The sequence below is a fragment of the Mytilinidion resinicola genome (genome assembly GCF_010093595.1).
Source record: "Mytilinidion resinicola strain CBS 304.34 unplaced genomic scaffold BDZ99scaffold_9, whole genome shotgun sequence".
Classification (NCBI taxonomy): Eukaryota; Fungi; Ascomycota; class Dothideomycetes; order Mytilinidiales; family Mytilinidiaceae; genus Mytilinidion; species Mytilinidion resinicola.
Window position 1 is genome coordinate 1,027,787 of NW_022985445.1, and position 20,125 is coordinate 1,047,911.

Sequence of the window (20,125 nt, forward strand, 5' to 3'; positions counted from 1 at the left end):
GTGGACGGCTCGCTTGGGTGGACGGCTCGCTTGTGGAATACGTTATATAGAATATAAAGTCTATTTTTATAGTAGTTAACTAATTATTAAATTTAGACCCCTATTTTAGACCTTACCCTTTATTACTAGCTAACTACTATAAGGATAGACTCTATATTCTATATACTAAGTATTTATATATATAAGAATAATACATTAGATTTGTATAACTTTTTATTAGGTGGTTGTAGAGTTATTTAAGGTTAGATTATTGAATTTCTAGTGGTGCACGGACTGGGCAGCTCGCCCGCATGGGCAGCTCACCCGCAGGGTACGTTAAGTTAACTAACTAAACAAACAGCTCTTGGCGTGCACGAATCTGATCACAGGATAGAAGTAGCCCTGTTTGCAGTTTTGAAGGTTCGTTGAAGTGATTCGGAGAATGATAAAAGTGGTAGGCTTCTGCAACAAGTTTCTTAAATTTCTAAATAGAGAAGCTGTTGTTCATATTCACGTAACGGATATCATAACGCAAGTCTCGGCGTCTATCGACCGCCGCTATTCTTCGTATCCCAAGATGCAACAACGCCGCCTAATGCTTTGAGCGAAACCCCAAACGCCTAGAACATCAGTCCCATCAACCCTGCATCAATATCCAAAAGACTCAGTATGCAAATATATCCCCTGTGCCCCCGTACCCTTGTGCACCGCCCGCTCATCGCTCAAGGCCACCACGCTCTGTTTGACATCAGCTACAAGGCCTTGTGGCCCACAAACGACTACCGCGCTCTCGCCCAGCGCCTGCTCTAGCGTCTTCCAAATCACGCTGTGGCACTGCGGCCGGCCGCTGATGACGACAATGTCGGGGTGAAGCATTTGCTTTGCTGACCCCTTAGTGCTTGACGATACCGCTGATAGCGCGCGATCCATGGTGGCAGGGGATGAGGAGCAACAGCAGCAGGTCGCGGGACCGATTGCATCTTCGCTTTCGACGGTGTCCCTGCAGCAGCATTCGCCGTCTGGCCCGCAGGACGTCTGTGGTGTGGTTTTCCTGAGCGACGAGTCTTCAGAGCCGACTTCTCGAGCATCATACGTCTCTTCGTACTTTTTGCCGGACTTCTCGTCTGGGTCACCATCCACCATCTCTACAGCACCTCGGAAGTTTGTTTTAGCTGGGGCTCTGACAGATGAAAGGAGAGATTTGTGCTCTTCCGTGAATGAGTTGTCGCAAGTGACGTAGATAGTCATGTCTACATCCAGCCCCTTGACTTGGGACTTGAGGTTCTCGATGTCTTCGAAGACGCCCGAGAGCTGGTCGGCAAACCAGCCAAGCTGGCCCCGAGACTTGACAACCCACACGAAGCGGATGTGTCGTGTTACAGCACCCTTTGGTTTACTGAATATCGACGACTTCTGATTGGTCGATGTTGCGACTTCTTTCCACCCCTGGACAATATCCCGAAGCAACGGGACGGTGAAAGTTGCTCCGGTGCTACCGGCTAGTAGCACCACGCTGTCGAATTGTCGAAGTGGTCGAAGGCAACCATATGGCCCTTCGATAGCAACACTCCTTAATTTGGGCTTGGAATTTGGAGACGCACTTGGCAGCCCGCTCAGCTTCTCCGCGTGCTTGAAGAATCGTCTGGTTCCGCCTTTCTCCGCCTTTACGAGGAATTCCATCTTGCCGTCCTCTGGGATCGAGGCAACGGTAAAGGGATGGCTTTGAAGTGGAACGATTGAGTGGCAGGACAGGAAAACGTGCTGGCCAGGTGACCAGCTAATCGGTGGGTTGTTGATAGTGATCCTCGTGGTATCGTGTGCAAGCGGCGTAAATTCCGCTTTGCACGCCCAAAGTCCAGACATCTGCCCAGCTTGCCGTTGCTTGGGGTGAAAGAGGGACACGTTTGTGTATATTACATATAAACCCCGTGTCACACGGTCGAAAGCGAAGACTCCAATGGGGATCCAAATGTAGACGTGGACCTCTGCAGGCGTGTGTTTGTACACAAAGTAGAGGAACACAGCGAACGACGCTAGATGCTGAATTACAAACACCTCATAGTACAACCCGCGGATCGGCGTCATGGAGCTGATGACCATCCAGAGCAGGACAGCCCAAGCAATCACTCCCTCCTTCACCAAGGGGGCTGATCTGATCTGAGGGATGATGTAATCGTACGGCGCCCAATCTGCAAAGAAGTAGCCCATGTGGATCGTGGTGGTGAGAAGAAGACATCGGGCAGTCCAGCGGTGCAGCCAGTTCAGTCTCTCATGGCTAATTCCAGAGAGGAATCCGATAATGTTGTTTTTCCCGGCTAGCAAGAAAATCAACGGGAGCTGGGCCATGTTCACAAATCCGATCCGGTAGCCAATATCTTCGTACTTCCATCGGTCTCTAACATCGAGTCCGTAAAATGACAGAACAACAAGAAGCACGACATTGCCGACTACCAAGCTGGTCCGGCCAACCGTTGGTAGCTTAAAAGCGCGTCCTTTAAAGGGAATTCGTACTGAGGCATTCGACGCCTCTCGCGTTATCGCAGTGATGGTCGCATACGTTCTGGAGAGAAGCGTTTTTGGCTTTGCGGGTCTTGCGTCGCCATTGCTGGCAGCTGAAAGCCTGCGATTGTCAATTAGAACTCTTTGACTTCCCAGAGCGGTTTGAATTACCTCTGACGGTATATGATAGAGTTAGACAGGTTGACAAGAGTTGCGATGCCGATCGCGGTTCCCACAACAGCCCAATAGAAGGATGGGAAGTCGAGCAGTTTTGGCAGCCCTCCCATGGACATGCTGCCCATTGTCATGTCCATGTCCATTCCGCCGCCATCGTCCTGTCTTCTGACGAAGCGCCCCGCCCTGTTCATCCTGGACATTTTTGAGGGTGGAGATCGGAGAAATTAAGAATATGGCCACAAGTTCTTGGGAGTATCGAGTCCTTGATCAGCTCAAGTGCGAAGGAAGAGGGAGAAGACGTCTCGCCGGCTGTGCCCGTCCATGGATCATCCAGCAGCGATAGTATGGATGTCAGTGTCACGGCGCGAAACGGAGGTGTGCAAGAACGAGGGGCAAGTTGATGTGAGTGTCAAAAAGCGTGCCCACCAGGCATGTACATGAATGTGCCGCGAATCCGCGCACCCGGGAAAGCTTAGATGGGCACGCCTGTGCTAATTCGGGCTGCCGGTTCGACGAGTGCATCGGAGACTTGTCATGATCGGGCGGGATGCAGTTAAGGCATGGCGGACTTTCGCTGTTTGCGGTGGCGTTCGGAGAACCCGCCAATCAGACGCCAAAGAACTTGCTCAATACCTCTCATCATGTGACCTGTACCTACCCGATGAACGGCAACCCGACCGCTGCAAGCTCGACAAACTCCATAGAATAAGCTTATCGGGCGGCAGAAAACACCAGCGTGCCGCCGAGCAAGGGCGAGTGGCTTGCCGCTTCCCGCATTCCAAATCTGCCGTGACACTGTGCGCTTCACTCTCCAACTACACCCGTAGCATCATTGCTCTCAATTCTGCTCTCCACAAAGACAAGACCTATTCTTCGCACGCGGAACCATACCGCTTCACACTAACGCCGCGCGTCTGACTCCACGCCCGGTACTCAAAACCCACCGCTTGCGCTGCCTCATCGCTTCTCAGAGAGACTCGAGAGTACAAGTTCGACGACCACCAAAAGCACACCCCTACACCACGACATAACCAACCACCACTACCGCAAACATGGACATGTCTGGGATGATGCCGGCGAGCGAGATGGTCATGACCTTTTTCACCTCTTCGTTGACGCCTCTCTACTCTGAGCAATGGGCACCCAAATCGACCGGAGCTTATGCCGGCACTTGCATCTTCCTCATTCTGTTCGCGGCCCTGTACCGAGGCAGCTTCAAGCTGCTGCACTTCCTGGAGCACAAATGGCTCGAGTCCGCCATGAAGCGCCGATACGTCGTAGTCGCGGACAAGACGCCCATCGCAGAGCGCATCAGTTCGGATGCCGACTCGAAGACAGCAGTCATATCGGCAAACGGCGTGGAAGAACATGTTGTGATTGTGCAGAGTCCGATCCAGCACGTCCAACCATGGCGATTCAGTGTCGACCTCCCGCGAGCATTGCTATACACTTGCATAGCTGGAGTAGGCTATCTTCTGTAAGTCTTGATGTGTCCTCATATGCATTATATCGCTGATAGTACACAGTATGCTGGCTGTCATGACGTTCAACGTGGGCTATTTCCTTTCAGTGCTCGGGGGTGTCTTTCTCGGAGAGCTGGCATTTGGCCGCTACGGAGCACCAGGGAACTGATGATGAACATCATTAGCTGTATAGACAGGTGTTTGGGGATGATATTTTTGATTGCATCGGGCTCGGCGTTTGGGGTCCATCCGTGGAGGGTAACGATGTTATGGCTGGAATCGGACGAGTATCACTTTCTCGTGATAGATAGAGAGTAGGAGGTAGAGCGGCACACCACCCTATGAACACACGTTGCCTCATATCACGCTTCCACGGCGATTAGTGTGCCTGTTGTGCTGGGTCGAATAAGCGTCGTGAAGAAGCTTGGAATGGCAGTCGCATGGCCGCACGACGGCCCTTGTGGCGGGGTAATTGGTGGGGCAGTTGACTTCGGCCCGCCAAGTTACCACTGTCACTGACATGTTTCTCCACGCCACGGACCCAGACTGCACTGAAACTGCTGGAGGATTTATGCAAGTGGTAGACGTAGCTATGCAGTCCTTTTTGTTACCGTGAATGTGCTCTGTTGTAGCAGCGCGATGAAGTGCTGTGCACGGTTCCATTTTGGGATGTCGAGAAATTCTGCGTTGCCGATCGTCGGGTGGCAGGGGTGAATGCAAGACTCGAGCTAGGCCCCCTAGGCGGCCCGGGCTTCAAATGTGCTCAGTCCGTGGAAACTTGCTCACCCGCATCGTCGAGACAGACCACATCCTTTGATAGCCGCTTACCCAGACCCGTAGCAGCTCCGGTCTTCCTAGTGTCGCAGAGTCGCCATGGCGTCCATTGTCAGCTTATTTTGGCGCCAATCCCAGCCACCGGACTCACCAGGTCCTACCGTGCATTCATTCATAAGGTGCTCTGGTTACCTGCAGGAACGTAGCTCTTCTCTTGGCCATTCTTGCAATTCCCTCCTCTAAACCGCTCAAACATCTTTCCTCCTTCATTTCTTCCAAATCTTGAACTGTTCTTCGTAGCAACACTAACAAGTCAATTCACATCCCAATTGCACCATGTTGTCCAACCTCGCTCTCCTCGCTCTTCTCCCCATCACCTCCGCCCATTTCCTCCTCAATTGGCCTCCTGCCCGCGGCTTCGACGATAACAAGGCCGTCAACTTCCCCTGCGGTGGCTTCGACACTGTTAGCAAGACCCGAACCTCATGGCCCGCCGTCGGCGCCCCCATCCAGCTGGACATGCACCACACGCAGACCGACGTGATGGTGCTGCTCTCACTCGGCAGCGACCCGGGCGTCAACTACAACATCATCCTGCGCCCCACCTTCGAGGAAGAGGGCCTCGGCAACTTCTGCATAGGCCAAGTAAGCCTACCCGAGGGCGTCAATTTCACCGAGGGCCAGGACGCGACTATCCAGGTCGTGTCGAACGGCGACCCAGATGGCGGACTCTACCAGGTAAAATTCCCTTTCTCCCAACTCCGAGAGATGGCTTTTTTAGTCCCCTTCTGCGAGACTGTCAAAGAGCTCGTGCTGACCTTGCTATGCAGTGTGCCGATATCACTCTTACCAAGACTGCTCTCTCCACTACCGATTACAACAACAACTGCAAGAACAACACTGGAGTCAAAGTCCAGAGTGTCTCAGGATCTCCCCTTGCGAACACGACTAACCCGGAGGCTACTGGTGCTGCTTCTTCCAAATCTGCCTCCGGTTCTGCCACTGGTTCTGCCACTGGTTCTGCCACTGCGGCGTCTGCGACCTCGACCGGCATGGCGCCACATCAGACGATGGCCGCGTGGGCCTTAGGCGGAATGGCAGTTGTCGGAGCTTTGGCTGGCCTATAAGCACGAATAAATAGTGAAGAGGAGTCAAAAAGGACGGGTTTCTGGATAATACCATGGATAATGAGTGACCTAGGAAGGGAACACTGGTGTATAAAATCTCTCACGAATTAAAGATAGGCTCGTAGTCATTCAAATATCATAATCATCTCGCCTCACTGGCCTGTGGCTACACAAGATCATGAATTGGTATCTTTATTCATTGCCGCTAGCACAGATCGATGCTTCCATCATAGGGCGCCCTATGGCCATTTCACTAGTCTCACCCCATTTCATGAACTCGTGAAATCCCAGTCTGTTGCATCTACTGGTTTAGCTCCTCGGCTCTCTTCTTCAACGCCTCCTTGCTCTCCGGCTTTCCAATGTTCTCAGCGATGACGGGTCCCTATGATGAAACCAGTTAGTATCTATGCTATTGGCAACGATTAAGTTAGATTGACAAGGTTCAAGCTCCACTTACCGGGTTCGCCTTGTGGGCATTGGCATGCACGCCTCCTGGGTTCACTCCAGTATCCACGTTGTGGTTCTTGTGGGTCGATGCCGTAGAGTCGGATGAATCCTTGGCGACTTGGTCGGTGATGCCTATATAAAGGTTTAGTCCATTATTTCGATTCACGTATGTAAAGTCAAAGGAAAGTCAACGTACTGCCAGTGGCGTTCTCCTCAGCGGCGTGGACAGGCATGATTGGTTTGTTGGGAGTGTTGGGAGCAGATTCTGGTTCTGCGATCTTGTTTGGATGTGTAGCGATGAGAGAGGAGAATACTGTTTTCTGGCTGTAGTAGTCGTCGATGAGTTCGCAGATGGGTTTGGAAGGAGTGCTGCTTTGGAAGGCCATTAGATATATATGACGCCGGTGACGTCGTTCTGGGCACGCGTAAGGCCATGGCGGGGCATTTTCCAGCGGGGCAGGGATGAGTGAAAGGCATTTTGGACAAGGAGCTTGTGATTACTACAGCAATACCGTGAAGAGCCCCTCGGTAACCGATTTCGAATGTTGCTTAACCCGAGAATGCAGGTGGTCTTGCTCGTCCTTTCGAAAACACGCTAATTGACTAGACGACCCCAGCAAGTTATACCAAAAGATTTCCAAAGCTTCAATCAACCATCCAAGTTCGAAATACCGCCACCACGAATCTCATAACAAAAGCATCTCAGCATTCAATGGCTGCCGCATCCCCTTCTCTCTCGTTCCCACGCGACATCTTCGCTGCCCTCTCTCCGTCGCCATTCCTCCTCGCCCACCTTTCGCACGACTCCCCCTCTACCAACCCCTCGCGCCCCAATGGCCGCGCCCCCTTCGAATTCCGCAAGCCCACCATAAACACCGGCAGCTTAAGCCATTGCTCTGGCAGCGCTGTGGTACGACTAGGCGATACGGCCGTGGTATGCGGCGTACGAGGAGAAATTCTGCTGGCGTCCAACATCCCGAATCCACCAACACTCCCAACGAACCTCGACTACGATGGCGACGATGATGCGGAAAACGACGCAGCAGAGCTATCAAACCTATCCCTCCTAGTTCCCAACATCGAACTCGCAACCGGTGCCTCTCCCGCCCACCTCCCGGGCTCACCACCGTCTACACTCGCGCAATCCCTCACCTCCCGCATCCGCGCGTTACTGTACTCCACGCAACTCCTCCGTGCGCGGGATCTGAGGATAATATATTCACCTCCACCGTCCGAGTCTTCCGGAGATGACGAATCAGCGAAGGAAGTCAAGGCGTACTGGGCACTCTATATCGACATTATGTTCATAAGCCTAGACGGCAACGCCTTCGACGTGGCCTGGGCCGCTGTGGTCGCCGCGCTACGAGATACACTGCTTCCTTCCGCATGGTGGGATGAGGACGTACAAAACATACTTTGTTCGCCATCTGTATCTAACGCGCGCTCTCTGAAGCTGAGAGGTTTACCCATGGCGGCGACGTTTGCGGTGTTTAAACCTACGGAGCTGCTAAGCGAAGGGGAGCAAGATGAAGAGAACGCCGAGGAGAAGGCGTGGGTGCTTAGTGATCCTGATGCGTTTGAAGAAGGGCTTTGCAAGGAGGTGGTGACGGTGGTTGTAGATGGTTCTGGGGGGAAGAGGAGGGTGCGGAGGATTGAGAAGAAAGGGGGTGGGGTTGTGGGGAGGGAGGTCATGAAGGGATTGGTAAGAAGGGCAGATGAGAGGTGGAGGGAGTGGAGTCAGATGGATGGGCTTAAGGCGTAGTCTGGTCTTATGAGGCGCACTCGGACCTGGAATGAGGGCGGCCGCATTACCGTTCCTGTTTGGAGCGTTGTACCCAGTAGACAAGTCAAATACAGAGGGCTTATGAAAATGTCTCTCGATGGTCTATTACGTGTTAGATTTGTGGCATCTTAGAACAGTACGTGGCATTACGTCGTCAAGGCACCACAGACAGAACCTTATGATAGCAAATATCGGCCTGATTTCAGATTACTGGTCATACATTCAGGGGTGACTGCGGCGCGTAGACTCCGCGTGGACACAGTGCCGTCTATCTCGAAGTTCTACTGGCTAGGCAACGTATTCACAAGAGTCGCGATATACACTCTCACACTCTCTGTAGGCTTGTGTACACTTGCCCAGCACTGCTTAAAGTCCTCCAGTGTATCAATAAAAATTGGAATGCTATAGTTTTGGCAAGCCCGATAACACTTCGGGCCACCTCAGACGGTGTTAGACCGCTACTCCATATTTAGGGAGGCTGACAGACTTGGCATATAACTTATATGTTCTAATTTTACAGAGGTAAAAACGCTGGCAGTGTAGTTGATACTGTGACATTCTCTTGCTGTAACTCTGTGTACACTTGAATGTCTGTGTACACTGGTTTACAGCCGTCTGAGCTGCCTCAACACCTTAAAGACGTGAATGATACAGTTTGGACGTCCCTTAAGACTTACGGGGCCACCTCAAACGGTCTCGTGCGGAGTTGTGAATGCAGACCTGACTTTAGAATGCGACTATGCCATGGAAACGGGCGCGTTCGACAACTGTGTAGAGTGGTCTGCCGCCGCCTGACTAGCCTCGACACCTTTTCGAGAAGTTGAATGAGACTGTTTGTACGGTCTGTAAGACTGGTCAGGGCACCTCAGAGGCCTGCATGAACGATGAAAGTTCGATCATGCGCAAGGAAAAGTGCAGAAATTTCGTGGGAGCGCACCTGCACAAACGTAGCCAATAGAAGCTAGGAGGGCGCCACCAAGTCGCGGGGTGCGATAGCGGCGTACTGGAGTACCTAGGTAGGTGGTGTTCGGTACGAAAAACCGAGCTCACAGTCATTCACCACCTCTCCACTCTGTCCTCTCCTCTCCTCTCTACGCCCAATTGCCTCATATCCGCCATATCATTCCTCACCGGCTGTCACAATGCAGGGCGTTGTGCGCTCTGGCGCTCGCCTGATTGCCCGGTCCTCGCATCGAGTCACCGCCATTGCTCCTCGAAGCTTGCCCCGTATACTGGCCTCCACAGCTTCCAGAGCATACTCCTCTCCCTCAGAGTCTCGAGACGCTGCTACCACTCGATCGGCCTTTTTGAACCTGCTAGGCAGCGTAAGCACCAAACGCGAAATCGAACAATACCTCGCCCAATTCAAATCGGTTTCGTCCCAACAATTCGCTGTCGTCAAGGTTGGCGGAGCTATTCTCACCGACCATGTTGAGATATTCTGCCGAGCCCTGCGCAATCTCTACCTCATGGGATTATACCCCATCATCGTCCACGGAGCTGGCCCTCAATTGAACAAAATACTCCAAGATGCAGGCGTCGAGCCCCAATTCGAGCAGGGTATTAGAGTGACGGACGTTAAGACATTGGGAATTGCAAGGAAGCTATTCTTGGAGGCCAATATGGACCTGGTGATGCGATTGAGGCAAGACTGGGGTGTTCCAGCTCGACCTGTCACTTCTGGCGTCTTGACCGCGGATTATCTGGACAAAGACACATGGCAGTACGTTGGAAAGATCACGAATGTCAACACCAGGCCTATCACGGATGCGATTAAAGCCGGCGAAATCCCTATTCTTTGCTCCATGGCAGAAACCGAGACCGGCCAGATCTTGAACGTCAATGCCGACGTTGTAGCAGGAGACTTGGCCCGCGCACTGGAGCCTCTCAAGATCGTTTACCTCTCTGAGAAGGGCGGCATCTTCCACGGAGAGACTGGGGAGCTCATTTCTGCCATCAACCTCGACGAGGAGTACGAGCAGCTCATGTCACAGTCCTGGGTCAAATATGGAACAAGGCTAAAGATCAAGGAAGTTAAAGAGCTATTGGATGCCCTTCCCAAGGCATCCAGCGTGGCCATCATTCACCCTGAGGTGCTAGAAAAGGAACTCTTCAGCCACACGGGTGCCGGCACCCTGATCCGACGAGGCCATCGTGTGCAGACCGCAACGAAGTATGAAGACTTCAAGGATATTGACATGCTCAAAGAGGCCCTTCTCAGAGGACGCGAAAGTCTAGACTCTCCCGCCGTAGTTGACCGCTATATTGAAGGCCTCAAGACCCGTCCGTTCGAAGCATTCTATGACGAGAAGATGAGCGGCATAGGCATAGTCTTTCCCGAACAAGGAGATCAGTCAATGGCGGAGCTTTCTACCTTCACATGCAACAGGAATGCATGGCAACAAAACATCTCAGACAACATTTTCCAGCATTTGAAGGAGAAGTACCCTCGGATGTATTGGACCGTGGACGGACAGGACGAGAACCTGGGTTGGTTCAAGGATAAGGCAGATGGGACATTCCGTCACGACGGGGACATGTTCTGCTTTTGGGGCCCCGCAGACCCCACCGAAGTGGTCGCCTTGATGAACAAATTCAGGGCAAATGGTCGCAACATGTTCAGCAATCAGAATCTGGAGGCGCAAATCAGGCGCCCTGCTGAGTACGCCGCGAGCTTGAAGAAGCCGCAAGCACAGCAGGTGCGAGCATACTCAACGAACTCTCGCGTTATGGGAGCACGCTCAAGGCCAGCGGTTCGGACCTCACGAGCCAGCCCCTCCTCTGCCCGACCTTTCTCGTCGACGTCTTTCCAAAGCGTAGAAACCACCAACCCCAACCCTCCATACGGTATCAAGTTCAAGAGCAAGGATTGGCCATCTAAGGTCGCTCTTATTGGTGCCAGAGGATACACCGGCCAGGCCCTTATCGATCTATTAAACAAGCACCCCAATATGGACCTTCGGCACGTTTCTTCTCGCGAGCTTGCGGGAAAGAAGCTTGAAGGTTACACTAAGCGCGACATTACCTACGAAAACCTCTCGCCGGAGGACGTGAAGCGCATGGCGGAGAAGGGCGAGGTTGACTGCTGGGTCATGGCTCTTCCAAACGGTGTATGCAAACCTTTTGTCGATGCTATCAACGAGGCTGGCAGGTCAGATAACGTTATCATCGATCTGAGCGCCGACTACCGATTCGATTCGTCCTGGACTTACGGTCTTCCTGAGCTCGTCGACCGTCGAAAGATCGCGGATGCCACTCGAATCGCCAACCCGGGCTGCTACGCTACTGCTGCCCAATTGGGCATTGCACCGTTGACCGAATTTATTGGCGGTCAGCCTACGGTCTTTGGTGTGTCTGGTTACTCAGGTGCTGGTACAAAGCCAAGCCCGAAGAACGATGTCAACAACCTCGAGAACAATCTTATCCCGTACAGTTTAACAGACCACATTCACGAAAAGGAGATCTCGAGCCAGCTTGGCATTGATGTGGCTTTCATTCCCCATGTCGCTGTATGGTTCCAAGGCATTCACGTAAGTTTTTAAAAGTGCCCTTGTGTGCCTCGATATGAAACTAATGACAATCGTAGCACACTATCTCCATACCACTCAACCGCACGATGACATCACGTGATATCCGAAATCTGTACCAGGACCGTTATGCTGGCGAAAAACTCGTGAAAGTTGTTGGCGAGTCGCCTCTCGTCAAGAACATCTCGGGTAAACACGGCGTGGAGATTGGTGGCTTTGCGGTGCATTCTTCGGGAAAGAGAGTGGTCGTAAATGCTACAATTGACAACTTACTCAAGGGAGCCGCCACGCAGTGCCTGCAGAACATGAACCTTGCGCTAGGCTATGGCGAGTATGATGGTATCCCCTACTAGTGGCATCTAGTGACAAGATGTGGACGGGAAACAATGGTAAATAGGAGAAGAGCTGCCTTAAAGACAAGTTGGAGTGTCTCGTGTTAATTGAAGGGTTATAGATGCATATTCTTGTAAATTCTTCATGGGCAATTCACCAGGCGTGAGGGGTTTGGAGGGATTTGGTATCAATTAAAAGTTTTCCCCTTTTCGACCATGGAGTCACTTCTTCACGAGCCGCTAGCCCCATCAAATCACATCCAAGTCCAGATCGAGCAGTGAGAGCACGTCTACCAAGCTCCGTTCAACAACGTCTAAGGTGGCCCGGAGAGGTACTAACCTTGTCGAAATCATTGTTTTGCAGTGCTTAATAACGTACCAGAGGACCTCAGACGGTGCTAGGCGACCGTTCACAAGCCTGATGTGAGCGTGTTTCTAGAGGACATGAATGCTGGAATATGGACTGTCACATTTGAGTCAATGGAGCCTGTCTACTGGGGCAGCACATAACGATACGAAGCACGCCCAAAGTATCCAAGAATTTTCGACCACGATGTCAAGGCCAGGACGCTGTGAATCAAGCAATCATTATGTTCACTACGACCAGCCCGGAATATCCGCCTGCTTCAGAATCAGCTGTAGAGTGTATTGATCCTGGGGCAGTGCTTATACATGCGAAGCACGCCTGACCTATTAAACTCTAACTCATCATCGATGTCAAAGCCATGCCCTTGTGAATCAGACCTCAGTGTCTCACCCTACAATCCTGCAGTCGCACATAATGATATGTAAGAGCCTGATTCACAGCGTATAGGGTCTCTAGTGAGAAATAAGATCTGAATCAGATGCCAGTCAAAGTTTTGATTTCGAGGTGGCAACGGCTACTGGGTGTCTGACTTTACAGCAGCTGTTTTTATGGATTTATTCCCCTTGCAGCCTCTCATTCACCCGCGGTGGGGTGTCATCCACATTGAACCCACCTTGTCCTCGGCCCGAGCAGCGCAGATTGAGGCCTGCTTATTCACCAACTTATGGTTTGTGTAAATATGGCGAATGATTGAGGGGATTGTAGGTGAACAATGCAATATTAGTGAGAAGTAAAAGGGCTATGTTCAACTCACAGAATACCTCCTAAAACGCCGCGGTTCTCCATTTGGCTGGCGTATTGGCGGCCCATAACGCATCTTCGCGGTTACTGATAGATGAGCCGCTGTGATGGGGTGGTTTGGTATAATATGGCGCATACTTTTAATGATATTTATGCAATATTGAAATTCTGTGAAGGTTTAGAGAGGAAAACAGACGTTAGTGGTTTTCAATTTGATAGCTTGCCGATTTCCCAATTCCAAAAGACCCCAAACATCGTGTTCATTCCTTGAGGCAACTTCTTGTCCTGAAAATTTCCGCCCGACTGGTCTTTTACGTCATTCTGTTCATTCTTCAAACCGCGTTCGTTCATCGGGCCGGGTGACTAAATTCCAATCTTTTCCATATTTGTCTACTATGTTCTTCAATCCAAGTTCAAATTTGGAAAGTCGCGCGTTGTCCTTAACGTCGTCGCGCGATTACCGCCAGCTCCTCTCGCAATCGGATCACACGCATTGCCTATCTCGTCGGGGTCGAACTCCCCTTCTACTCGATAAAAGATAGCCCAATTGTGCGTGAAGTACTGGCCGCACTGGAAGCAAGACATTGATTCCCTCCGCGCATTGCGCATTCCATCTGTAGGCGCTCCGAGTGACTCGGCCGTCGCCCAGTTCACGACCAGTTTCCCAATCGCCTTACCGGCCGCCTTGGCACGTTGATGCAACATTGGCCGCTGTGGGCCGGACTCAACGATTTGTGCGCCTTGAGGTTTGCCACAATGCTCGCAAAAAGTCACGAGAGATGAGCGAGGCTCTGTTAGAGATTCGATCTCTCGCATTGTTGACAATGGAGTGGCTTGAAGCATTTTGTCCTACAGGCAACAGCGGCAAGCCGCATGATCGCACGTCTTGCAGCATGCAAAACTCTCGAAGCCGTTGGCGGTCTCCAGGAGGGAATTGTTGGTGGTGAAATTGCACTGGCAACAATACCAAGCACGTTCGTGGTGTTTATGAGGGGCTTGACGAACGTACTTTGGGGGTGGTTCCTCGACCCTGGTGTAACTGGGTAGTGGAGTTGGCGGTAGAGATGATGGCTGGATGGTGTGTACCGCTGGTGGTGGTGATGGCAGTGATGGTCGCGACCGAGCCTTAAGCGCTGCGAATTCGTGAGCACTTGGAAAAGTTGCCGCATTCTGAGAGTATGCCATGCTTGTCTCGTCTAGCGTTGATGGTGATGGTGTTAGCGGACCGGCTTCCAGTGCGGCGAATTCGTATGCACTTGGATACGCCGGGGTATCGTGGAAGTATCTCATGGTGCTATCCAAGTTGGGTGCAATTGAGTCTGGTCTGGGTTCTCTTGACAGTGTGGTGGTTCACAAAAATTGATTTTGGAGAAAGATGAGAGAGGAAAGATCCTTCCAACAGAAAAGGAATATAAATATACCAAAAAGCGAAGAGTGAGACACCTTAATTCACTAGGCTGTGGGAATAATTTGTATACAATGAAGAATGAAAGGGGATATAGGCACACAATACTCAAGATGTAAGGAATAGTCGAGAGGAGTGAGATATTTCTGCCTATCCTAGATCCACTGGATGATATGAAGGGAGCATACAGCGAATCTGAATGGGAATATAGGTGAACAATGCTCTTCGCATAGGTAGAGGAAGAAAAGAGTGGGACAGATCACCCTTCTGGCTTTTGGATAGCCCCTGAATTGTAACAATAGACGGCATCGCAAGATATGAAAGCGAGCAATGTGCTAGGTGGTAATAGAATATGTGTATACAATACGTGCTGAACCTGTGAGACGAGGGTAGACTGGTATGATCTCAGGCGTCTCGCTTAAAAGTAGGTATAGAACTGTGCCAAACTGCTAAGCAGGTTGTAGCATCCCCCTTGACGGCGTAATCGACCAGCAATGTGTACGCACACCTTGAACCATTGTACGTATATTCGCCGCTCAAGAATGCTCCGGCTGTATAATTTGGCCGCGTAGTCATACTCTCCGAAATTTGAGTCCTTGAGTTGCGTATCGAATCCCAATTAGCTTCAGATTCGAGGGTGTCGGTCTCTGGGCTCCGCTTAGTTCTTGTTGCGAAAGGTCGCCCAAAATTCACTGAACCGCTCTCTACAACAAGTGCACTTCATGTCAGCCTTCGTCTCATCCTCTTTCTTCCCCAATCTCGCCCATAAGTGTGCCGATGCACGAACGAAGATATTAGGCTTCCGGCTGGCTATCTCGACCGTATCAGCCCAGTGGCAAGTCCCACAAAGCCAACAGAAAGCAGTGAAAGGTACTCTCTTACATATAACCGTTGAGATCCAGACTCGTTTAATTTGGTCGTGGATCTCTTGGGGAACGGCCTGAAACGACTTTTCGACATGGCATTGACGGCAAACGGAGTGTCGGCATTGCTTGCAGTTCGCCGGATGAAACACACTGGCGGGAGTAGCATGGCCTACGCGGAGCAGGTTGGCTATCGAGGGTCCGCAGACACAGCACTGCCATGGGATTGTATCAGAATCTGCAGGCCGCGACTCGTACTGATAGTAGTCCGGCGGCGGGCCGTCGGGAAAGTTCTGGTCTTGCGAGGGTAGCGTGATGTTAGGTCTATTAGAGGACGACGAGAGGTTTGTTCTAGGCATTGCCGAACTAGGATAGTCTTCTGAGGACATGGTTGGTGGTGGTGGCGAGGGTAAATTTAGAACCGAGGACGAGGCCGCATGATGTTCTAAATAGGAGCGCACCCGCTTTCATTGTGTGACGACAATGTTCGAGGTGAGGCTGAAGTGAATGGGTAGCCAACAACGAAGCTGACCGTGGAGGAGATGACATAAGCTGCAAGCGTTTGATTGGGTGTTAGATGCTTTGATTCAATGTCAATTCAGTTAGACAAGTGTTGAACAAATAGGTTGAGAAGGTGGGCGTAGATTAGTTTACGTACTTTGTACTTAGTCAAGTCTTGCGCTTGAGAGGTTTTTGCCAGTATTTAACCTTGTCGAAAAGAGCTCCAATGGTATGCACTGAACGGTCGGCCGCAGTCACATAGTGGAGTCTTCGGGTGCCTATTGAAGTAGAACGCTATCCTCCGCCGAATCCTTCGCGGGATGTTGAGGGCTAAGATAGGAATACACTTTCGTTCCGCCCAGTCAAGAGCGGCGCATTGGAAGGCTGGAGGCTGGATAACTCCGCTACCAAAAGACAGTCCACAGTTAGGGCAGATAACTAGGTAGGGACTAGCGAACAGGTCGCGGGAAATACTGATGATAGTGAGCGCAACGGCTGTCGGCAGTGGCTGGAAGGCGGAGCTGAAAATACACATCGGACAAGCGGAATGAGAGCATTTTATGCACACTGCAAGCCCATATGCTTCGTAGGGAGTTTTGAAGAAAGGATTCTTGGTCGAACATGGGCGACAGCATTTCCAATACCCGTCGCGCCAGGCTTCCCAGGACATTCGAGTAGCTTCGGAAGCGCAGAGGACGCGAGGTTGCTTTGCCTCCTCGTATGAAGGAGGCGGCATGTTTGATGACCTTAGCTCGCTAATATCTTCAAGAATCGCAGCGGGCATGCTCGGCTTGGGTCCTTGCCTCGTGCCAGATTTCAGACGGTTTAACATGACGGCAGAGAAGTTCGAAGCGAAGTCCGATAGTGGAATGGCCAGAAGAAGCTGTTGAGGAGCTGTGACCTCCAGAAGTCCGATAAATAGTGCCGCCGGGATGGTACCAGGACCGGATTTTATCTCCGCGACTGGAAGCTGAGAAAAGAGCTCTGTACATGAACAACATAGTAATGAAGAATGTGGGATAACACAAGGCGTCGTATTGTGTACTCGTTATGTTATGCCTGAGTTGAGACGAGAAGATGCCGGCCTCTCCGAAAGTCAGATCGAAGCGATTGACTTCCGTTCGTGTGGATAGACCAGCGGAACGCGACCATGACTTGCATACTGTAATTGACGGGGACCTCTATCTTAGAAATATACTGCCTAGCCAACGTCAAAGAGTATGAAGGTGAAGTGCGGCATAGGACTCGCTCCAAAGTCCTATCAAGCCGCAACGAATCGTCGTCAAAGGAACTTTGACCTACTCGTCTAGGGTAATGCGGACTCCTGTCGGCCATCGCTTCTGTTTTCGGGCGCGATGATTGAGTTTGTACTAAGATCTGCTTTATGGCTGCGAAATGTGAGGCCTTGCCAAAGTTTCCTGATCGTCAACTTACTGCGCGCTCGGAATCCTTTTCGCGACATCGAAGAGTGTTCTACATCTTGGGGCTCAACAACGGATGGCGGATCGGGGGGCACCATCCGGTCTTGAGACTTCAATGGGAGCAACGTGGCGCCGGATGGTGTCTGGCGGACGAAAGCCGGGATCTGAAACGTATCTATAGGGAGCCTCAAAGCCTCCCTGTCGGACTCAGGTCGGCTAAGCGTGGCACCGATGGGTGTATGAATGAACGTCCTCGGAAGCACATATGCAGCGACCAACTCGTCATCTGCCGAAAAGTATTCTTGTGGCATGGTTCAATTTTGAGATACTGTCGACTTTATGCTCGTTGATGAATGTTATGAGGCGATCTTGATGAGTATTGAAAAAAGAGTAGTTAGAGAGTATGGCAGAATAAAATTGCGATACGCCAGCTTATTTGATAGCAGAAGAGGGCGTCGATGTAAATCAGTCTTGAAACAGTTTTCATTGACAACAAATTATGAAACATGTACTGAGGACATGAATAACGTACGACAAGACAGTGCTCAAAGAAGCCAGATGCATGGTTGGAACAAAGACGTGCCTCAAAGAAAACGACCAGATACTTGCACAATGTGATTGGGTGAAATCAGGCGCAGTCCTATACCCATGCTCCCTGTTCGCCATTGTTCATGGATTTCGTCCATCTCGAACCTTGCAGCGATCAGCTTTGTGTGTTCTTTTCTTCATCCTGGCATACATCCTGATGTTTCAATGTGTTGCAAACCATGGCACATTCAGTAGTCACACAAATGGAAGGCATCTTGGAGTCTGATTGCTTTCCCCCGGGTCACACTTGGATGCATCAAAGCATACGATGAGGCAGCATTTCGCATAAGCATTGGTCAGCGCTCATCCTTGAAAGTCTTATCTTGGATTTGCCATTTTCACAGAGAATGAGCAGGACTTCAACAGAGACAAGACTGGACAGATAATTCGTAGGCTACTTGCAAAAGATTTGACGCAACAGACGCGAGGGAGGCGAGAAAGGGAGGATTTTGGGGTAGTCGATGAGCGGATGTCGGAGTACGCAGAAAGATGGCAGAGCATTGTTTTCTTCCTCTCACTTCGAGACGACTTCCGATTGAAAAGAGGTTCTTTGATCATGTTCTCGATGCAAAGTGTTGATGGAGTCGAAGTGATGTTAAGGAGAGGTCCACTAGTTCTCAGCACAGTCCATCCCCCACATTAGCACCAACGTGAAAGATTCAGCGGTGAGGGATCCCTGCCACCTAGCTCTCCCCTCCACGTCTTCCAAAATACACCCCACGCTGGCCTTTCTGCCCTTCTTTACCTCCCGAGTCTTGTCAACTGGTTGAAAGTGCAAGACAAGATCAATTGGACATCTAACCCTTATAGTACTTATTTTCTCCGACTTTATACTTACACGCCACCATGCAGACCGCCGCCGTGATCCCCCCTCTCAACGAGCGCCCGATCAAGAACACAATCGTCCTCTTCGATGTAGATGAGACGCTCACAAAATCCCGGCAGGTATGACCTCTACCTCTTCAAACCCCCCACCCTTCTATGAATCAAACCATAGCTAACCCAAACCGCCCACTGCCAGGGAGTCAAGCCCGAAATGCTCACCCTCCTCTCCGCGCTCCGCCAAAAAGTCGCCATCGGCTACGTCGGCGGCTCCGACCTAGCCAAGCAACAAGAGCAACTCGGCACCTCCGAAATCCCCGTAACCTCCCTCTTCGACTTCTGCTTCCCTGAGAACGGACTTACTGCTTTCCGACTCGGCGTGCCCCTCGCATCCCAATCCTTCATCGGCTGGCTCGGTGAAGAGAAATACAAGAAGCTCGTCAACTTCCTGCTGCGGTACATCAGCGAGATCGACCTACCGTTCAAGCGCGGGACCTTCGTCGAGTTCCGGAACGGCATGGTCAACGTGAGCCCCGTGGGCAGGAACGCCACGAATGCGGAGCGGGACGCGTTCAACGCGTTTGACACGGAGCATAAAGTGCGCGAGAAGTTCGTAGCTACACTCCAGAAAGAATTCGTGGAATTGGGGTTGACGTGAGTATAACCTTCTTTCCCCTTTTTATGCCCCTCCTGTATACCCCGCCCCCCTTTTCTCCCACCGCACGAATACTAAATCATGATTTGATATAGCTATTCCATCGGTGGCCAAATCTCCTTCGACGTCTTCCCTACCGGCTGGGACAAGCGCTACTGCCTGCAGCACGTCGAGGCCGAGAAAGCGCGCCCAGACGGCGTCGACTACACTACCATCCACTTCTTCGGCGACAAGACGTCGCCCGGCGGCAACGATTACGAGATCTACTCGGATTCGCGCACGATCGGGCACAGCGTCAAGGACCCAGACGACACGCTGGCGCAGGTGAAGGCGGAGTTCTTCTCGTGAGAGTGGGGTGAGCGCGAGGTTTTGTAGATGGATGGGGCGTGGAAGAGGTGAAGGGTTTGGGGGGTTTAGATGGGACGGCATGCACGGCTTGCGAGCATTTAGACTACCCATCTACTGCGGTCAGAGAAAACCAAGTTGCACGAGTTCAACGCCACTCTCCTCTCGATCCTCCTCACCTCCCAACCCCCCAACCCACCTCGACACCCCCGTCATCCCTATCTAACCCAGCTAGCCTCCTCCACCTCCCGTACGCCGTGTCCGTGGCCGTGGCTGTCTAAGTTCCCTCCGTAGGACAATACCTAACCG

The 20,125-nt window shown here is 51.5% G+C and overlaps 9 protein-coding genes across 9 annotated transcripts; 5 read left to right on the forward strand and 4 right to left on the reverse strand.

Annotated features, from left to right (window-relative positions):
• Positions 1-430: 430 nt before the first annotated feature.
• Positions 431-3,028, reverse strand: BDZ99DRAFT_498379 (ferric-chelate reductase). The gene is made up of 2 exons (XM_033723578.1): positions 2,650-3,028; positions 431-2,599 (listed from the first exon to the last, which is right to left on the reverse strand). Exons 1-2 carry the CDS (start codon positions 2,853-2,855, stop codon positions 628-630), a joined length of 2,178 nt encoding a protein of 725 aa, XP_033577171.1. The 5' UTR covers positions 2,856-3,028; the 3' UTR covers positions 431-627.
• A 386-nt stretch (positions 3,029-3,414) lies between these two features.
• BDZ99DRAFT_570809 (uncharacterized protein) lies at positions 3,415-4,287 on the forward strand (the record flags this gene model as incomplete). Its single annotated transcript, XM_033728030.1, has 2 exons — positions 3,415-4,132; positions 4,182-4,287. The coding sequence occupies exons 1-2, from the start codon at positions 3,708-3,710 to the stop codon at positions 4,285-4,287; spliced, it is 531 nt and encodes a 176-aa protein (XP_033577172.1). The 5' UTR covers positions 3,415-3,707.
• Positions 4,288-5,228: 941 nt separating this feature from the next.
• BDZ99DRAFT_488084 (uncharacterized protein) lies at positions 5,229-6,019 on the forward strand (the record flags this gene model as incomplete). Its single annotated transcript, XM_033722884.1, has 2 exons — positions 5,229-5,630; positions 5,723-6,019. 2 exons carry the CDS (start codon positions 5,229-5,231, stop codon positions 6,017-6,019), a joined length of 699 nt encoding a protein of 232 aa, XP_033577173.1.
• A 301-nt stretch (positions 6,020-6,320) lies between these two features.
• On the reverse strand, positions 6,321-6,699 carry BDZ99DRAFT_387820 (uncharacterized protein; the record flags this gene model as incomplete). The annotated part of the gene is made up of 3 exons (XM_033715542.1): positions 6,321-6,401; positions 6,477-6,583; positions 6,663-6,699. The coding sequence occupies 3 exons, from the start codon at positions 6,697-6,699 to the stop codon at positions 6,321-6,323; spliced, it is 225 nt and encodes a 74-aa protein (XP_033577174.1).
• Positions 6,700-7,178: 479 nt separating this feature from the next.
• On the forward strand, positions 7,179-8,228 carry BDZ99DRAFT_387224 (ribosomal protein S5 domain 2-like protein; the record flags this gene model as incomplete). The annotated part of the gene is made up of 1 exon (XM_033715512.1): positions 7,179-8,228. One exon carries the CDS (start codon positions 7,179-7,181, stop codon positions 8,226-8,228), a length of 1,050 nt encoding a protein of 349 aa, XP_033577175.1.
• A 1,100-nt stretch (positions 8,229-9,328) lies between these two features.
• On the forward strand, positions 9,329-12,495 carry BDZ99DRAFT_462809 (N-acetyl-gamma-glutamyl-phosphate reductase/acetylglutamate kinase-like protein). The gene is made up of 2 exons (XM_033719934.1): positions 9,329-11,779; positions 11,836-12,495. Exons 1-2 carry the CDS (start codon positions 9,392-9,394, stop codon positions 12,127-12,129), a joined length of 2,682 nt encoding a protein of 893 aa, XP_033577176.1. The 5' UTR covers positions 9,329-9,391; the 3' UTR covers positions 12,130-12,495.
• Positions 12,496-13,538: 1,043 nt separating this feature from the next.
• Positions 13,539-14,059, reverse strand: BDZ99DRAFT_498384 (uncharacterized protein; the record flags this gene model as incomplete). Its single annotated transcript, XM_033723579.1, has 1 exon — positions 13,539-14,059. The coding sequence occupies one exon, from the start codon at positions 14,057-14,059 to the stop codon at positions 13,619-13,621; it is 441 nt and encodes a 146-aa protein (XP_033577177.1). The 3' UTR covers positions 13,539-13,618.
• Positions 14,060-15,028: 969 nt separating this feature from the next.
• On the reverse strand, positions 15,029-15,873 carry BDZ99DRAFT_570815 (uncharacterized protein; the record flags this gene model as incomplete). Its single annotated transcript, XM_033728031.1, has 2 exons — positions 15,029-15,431; positions 15,504-15,873. The coding sequence occupies 2 exons, from the start codon at positions 15,871-15,873 to the stop codon at positions 15,280-15,282; spliced, it is 522 nt and encodes a 173-aa protein (XP_033577178.1). The 3' UTR covers positions 15,029-15,279.
• Positions 15,874-18,840: 2,967 nt separating this feature from the next.
• BDZ99DRAFT_488087 (putative phosphomannomutase) lies at positions 18,841-19,819 on the forward strand (the record flags this gene model as incomplete). The annotated part of the gene is made up of 3 exons (XM_033722885.1): positions 18,841-18,939; positions 19,016-19,470; positions 19,567-19,819. The coding sequence occupies 3 exons, from the start codon at positions 18,841-18,843 to the stop codon at positions 19,817-19,819; spliced, it is 807 nt and encodes a 268-aa protein (XP_033577179.1).
• Between the last annotated feature and the right edge of the window lie 306 nt (positions 19,820-20,125).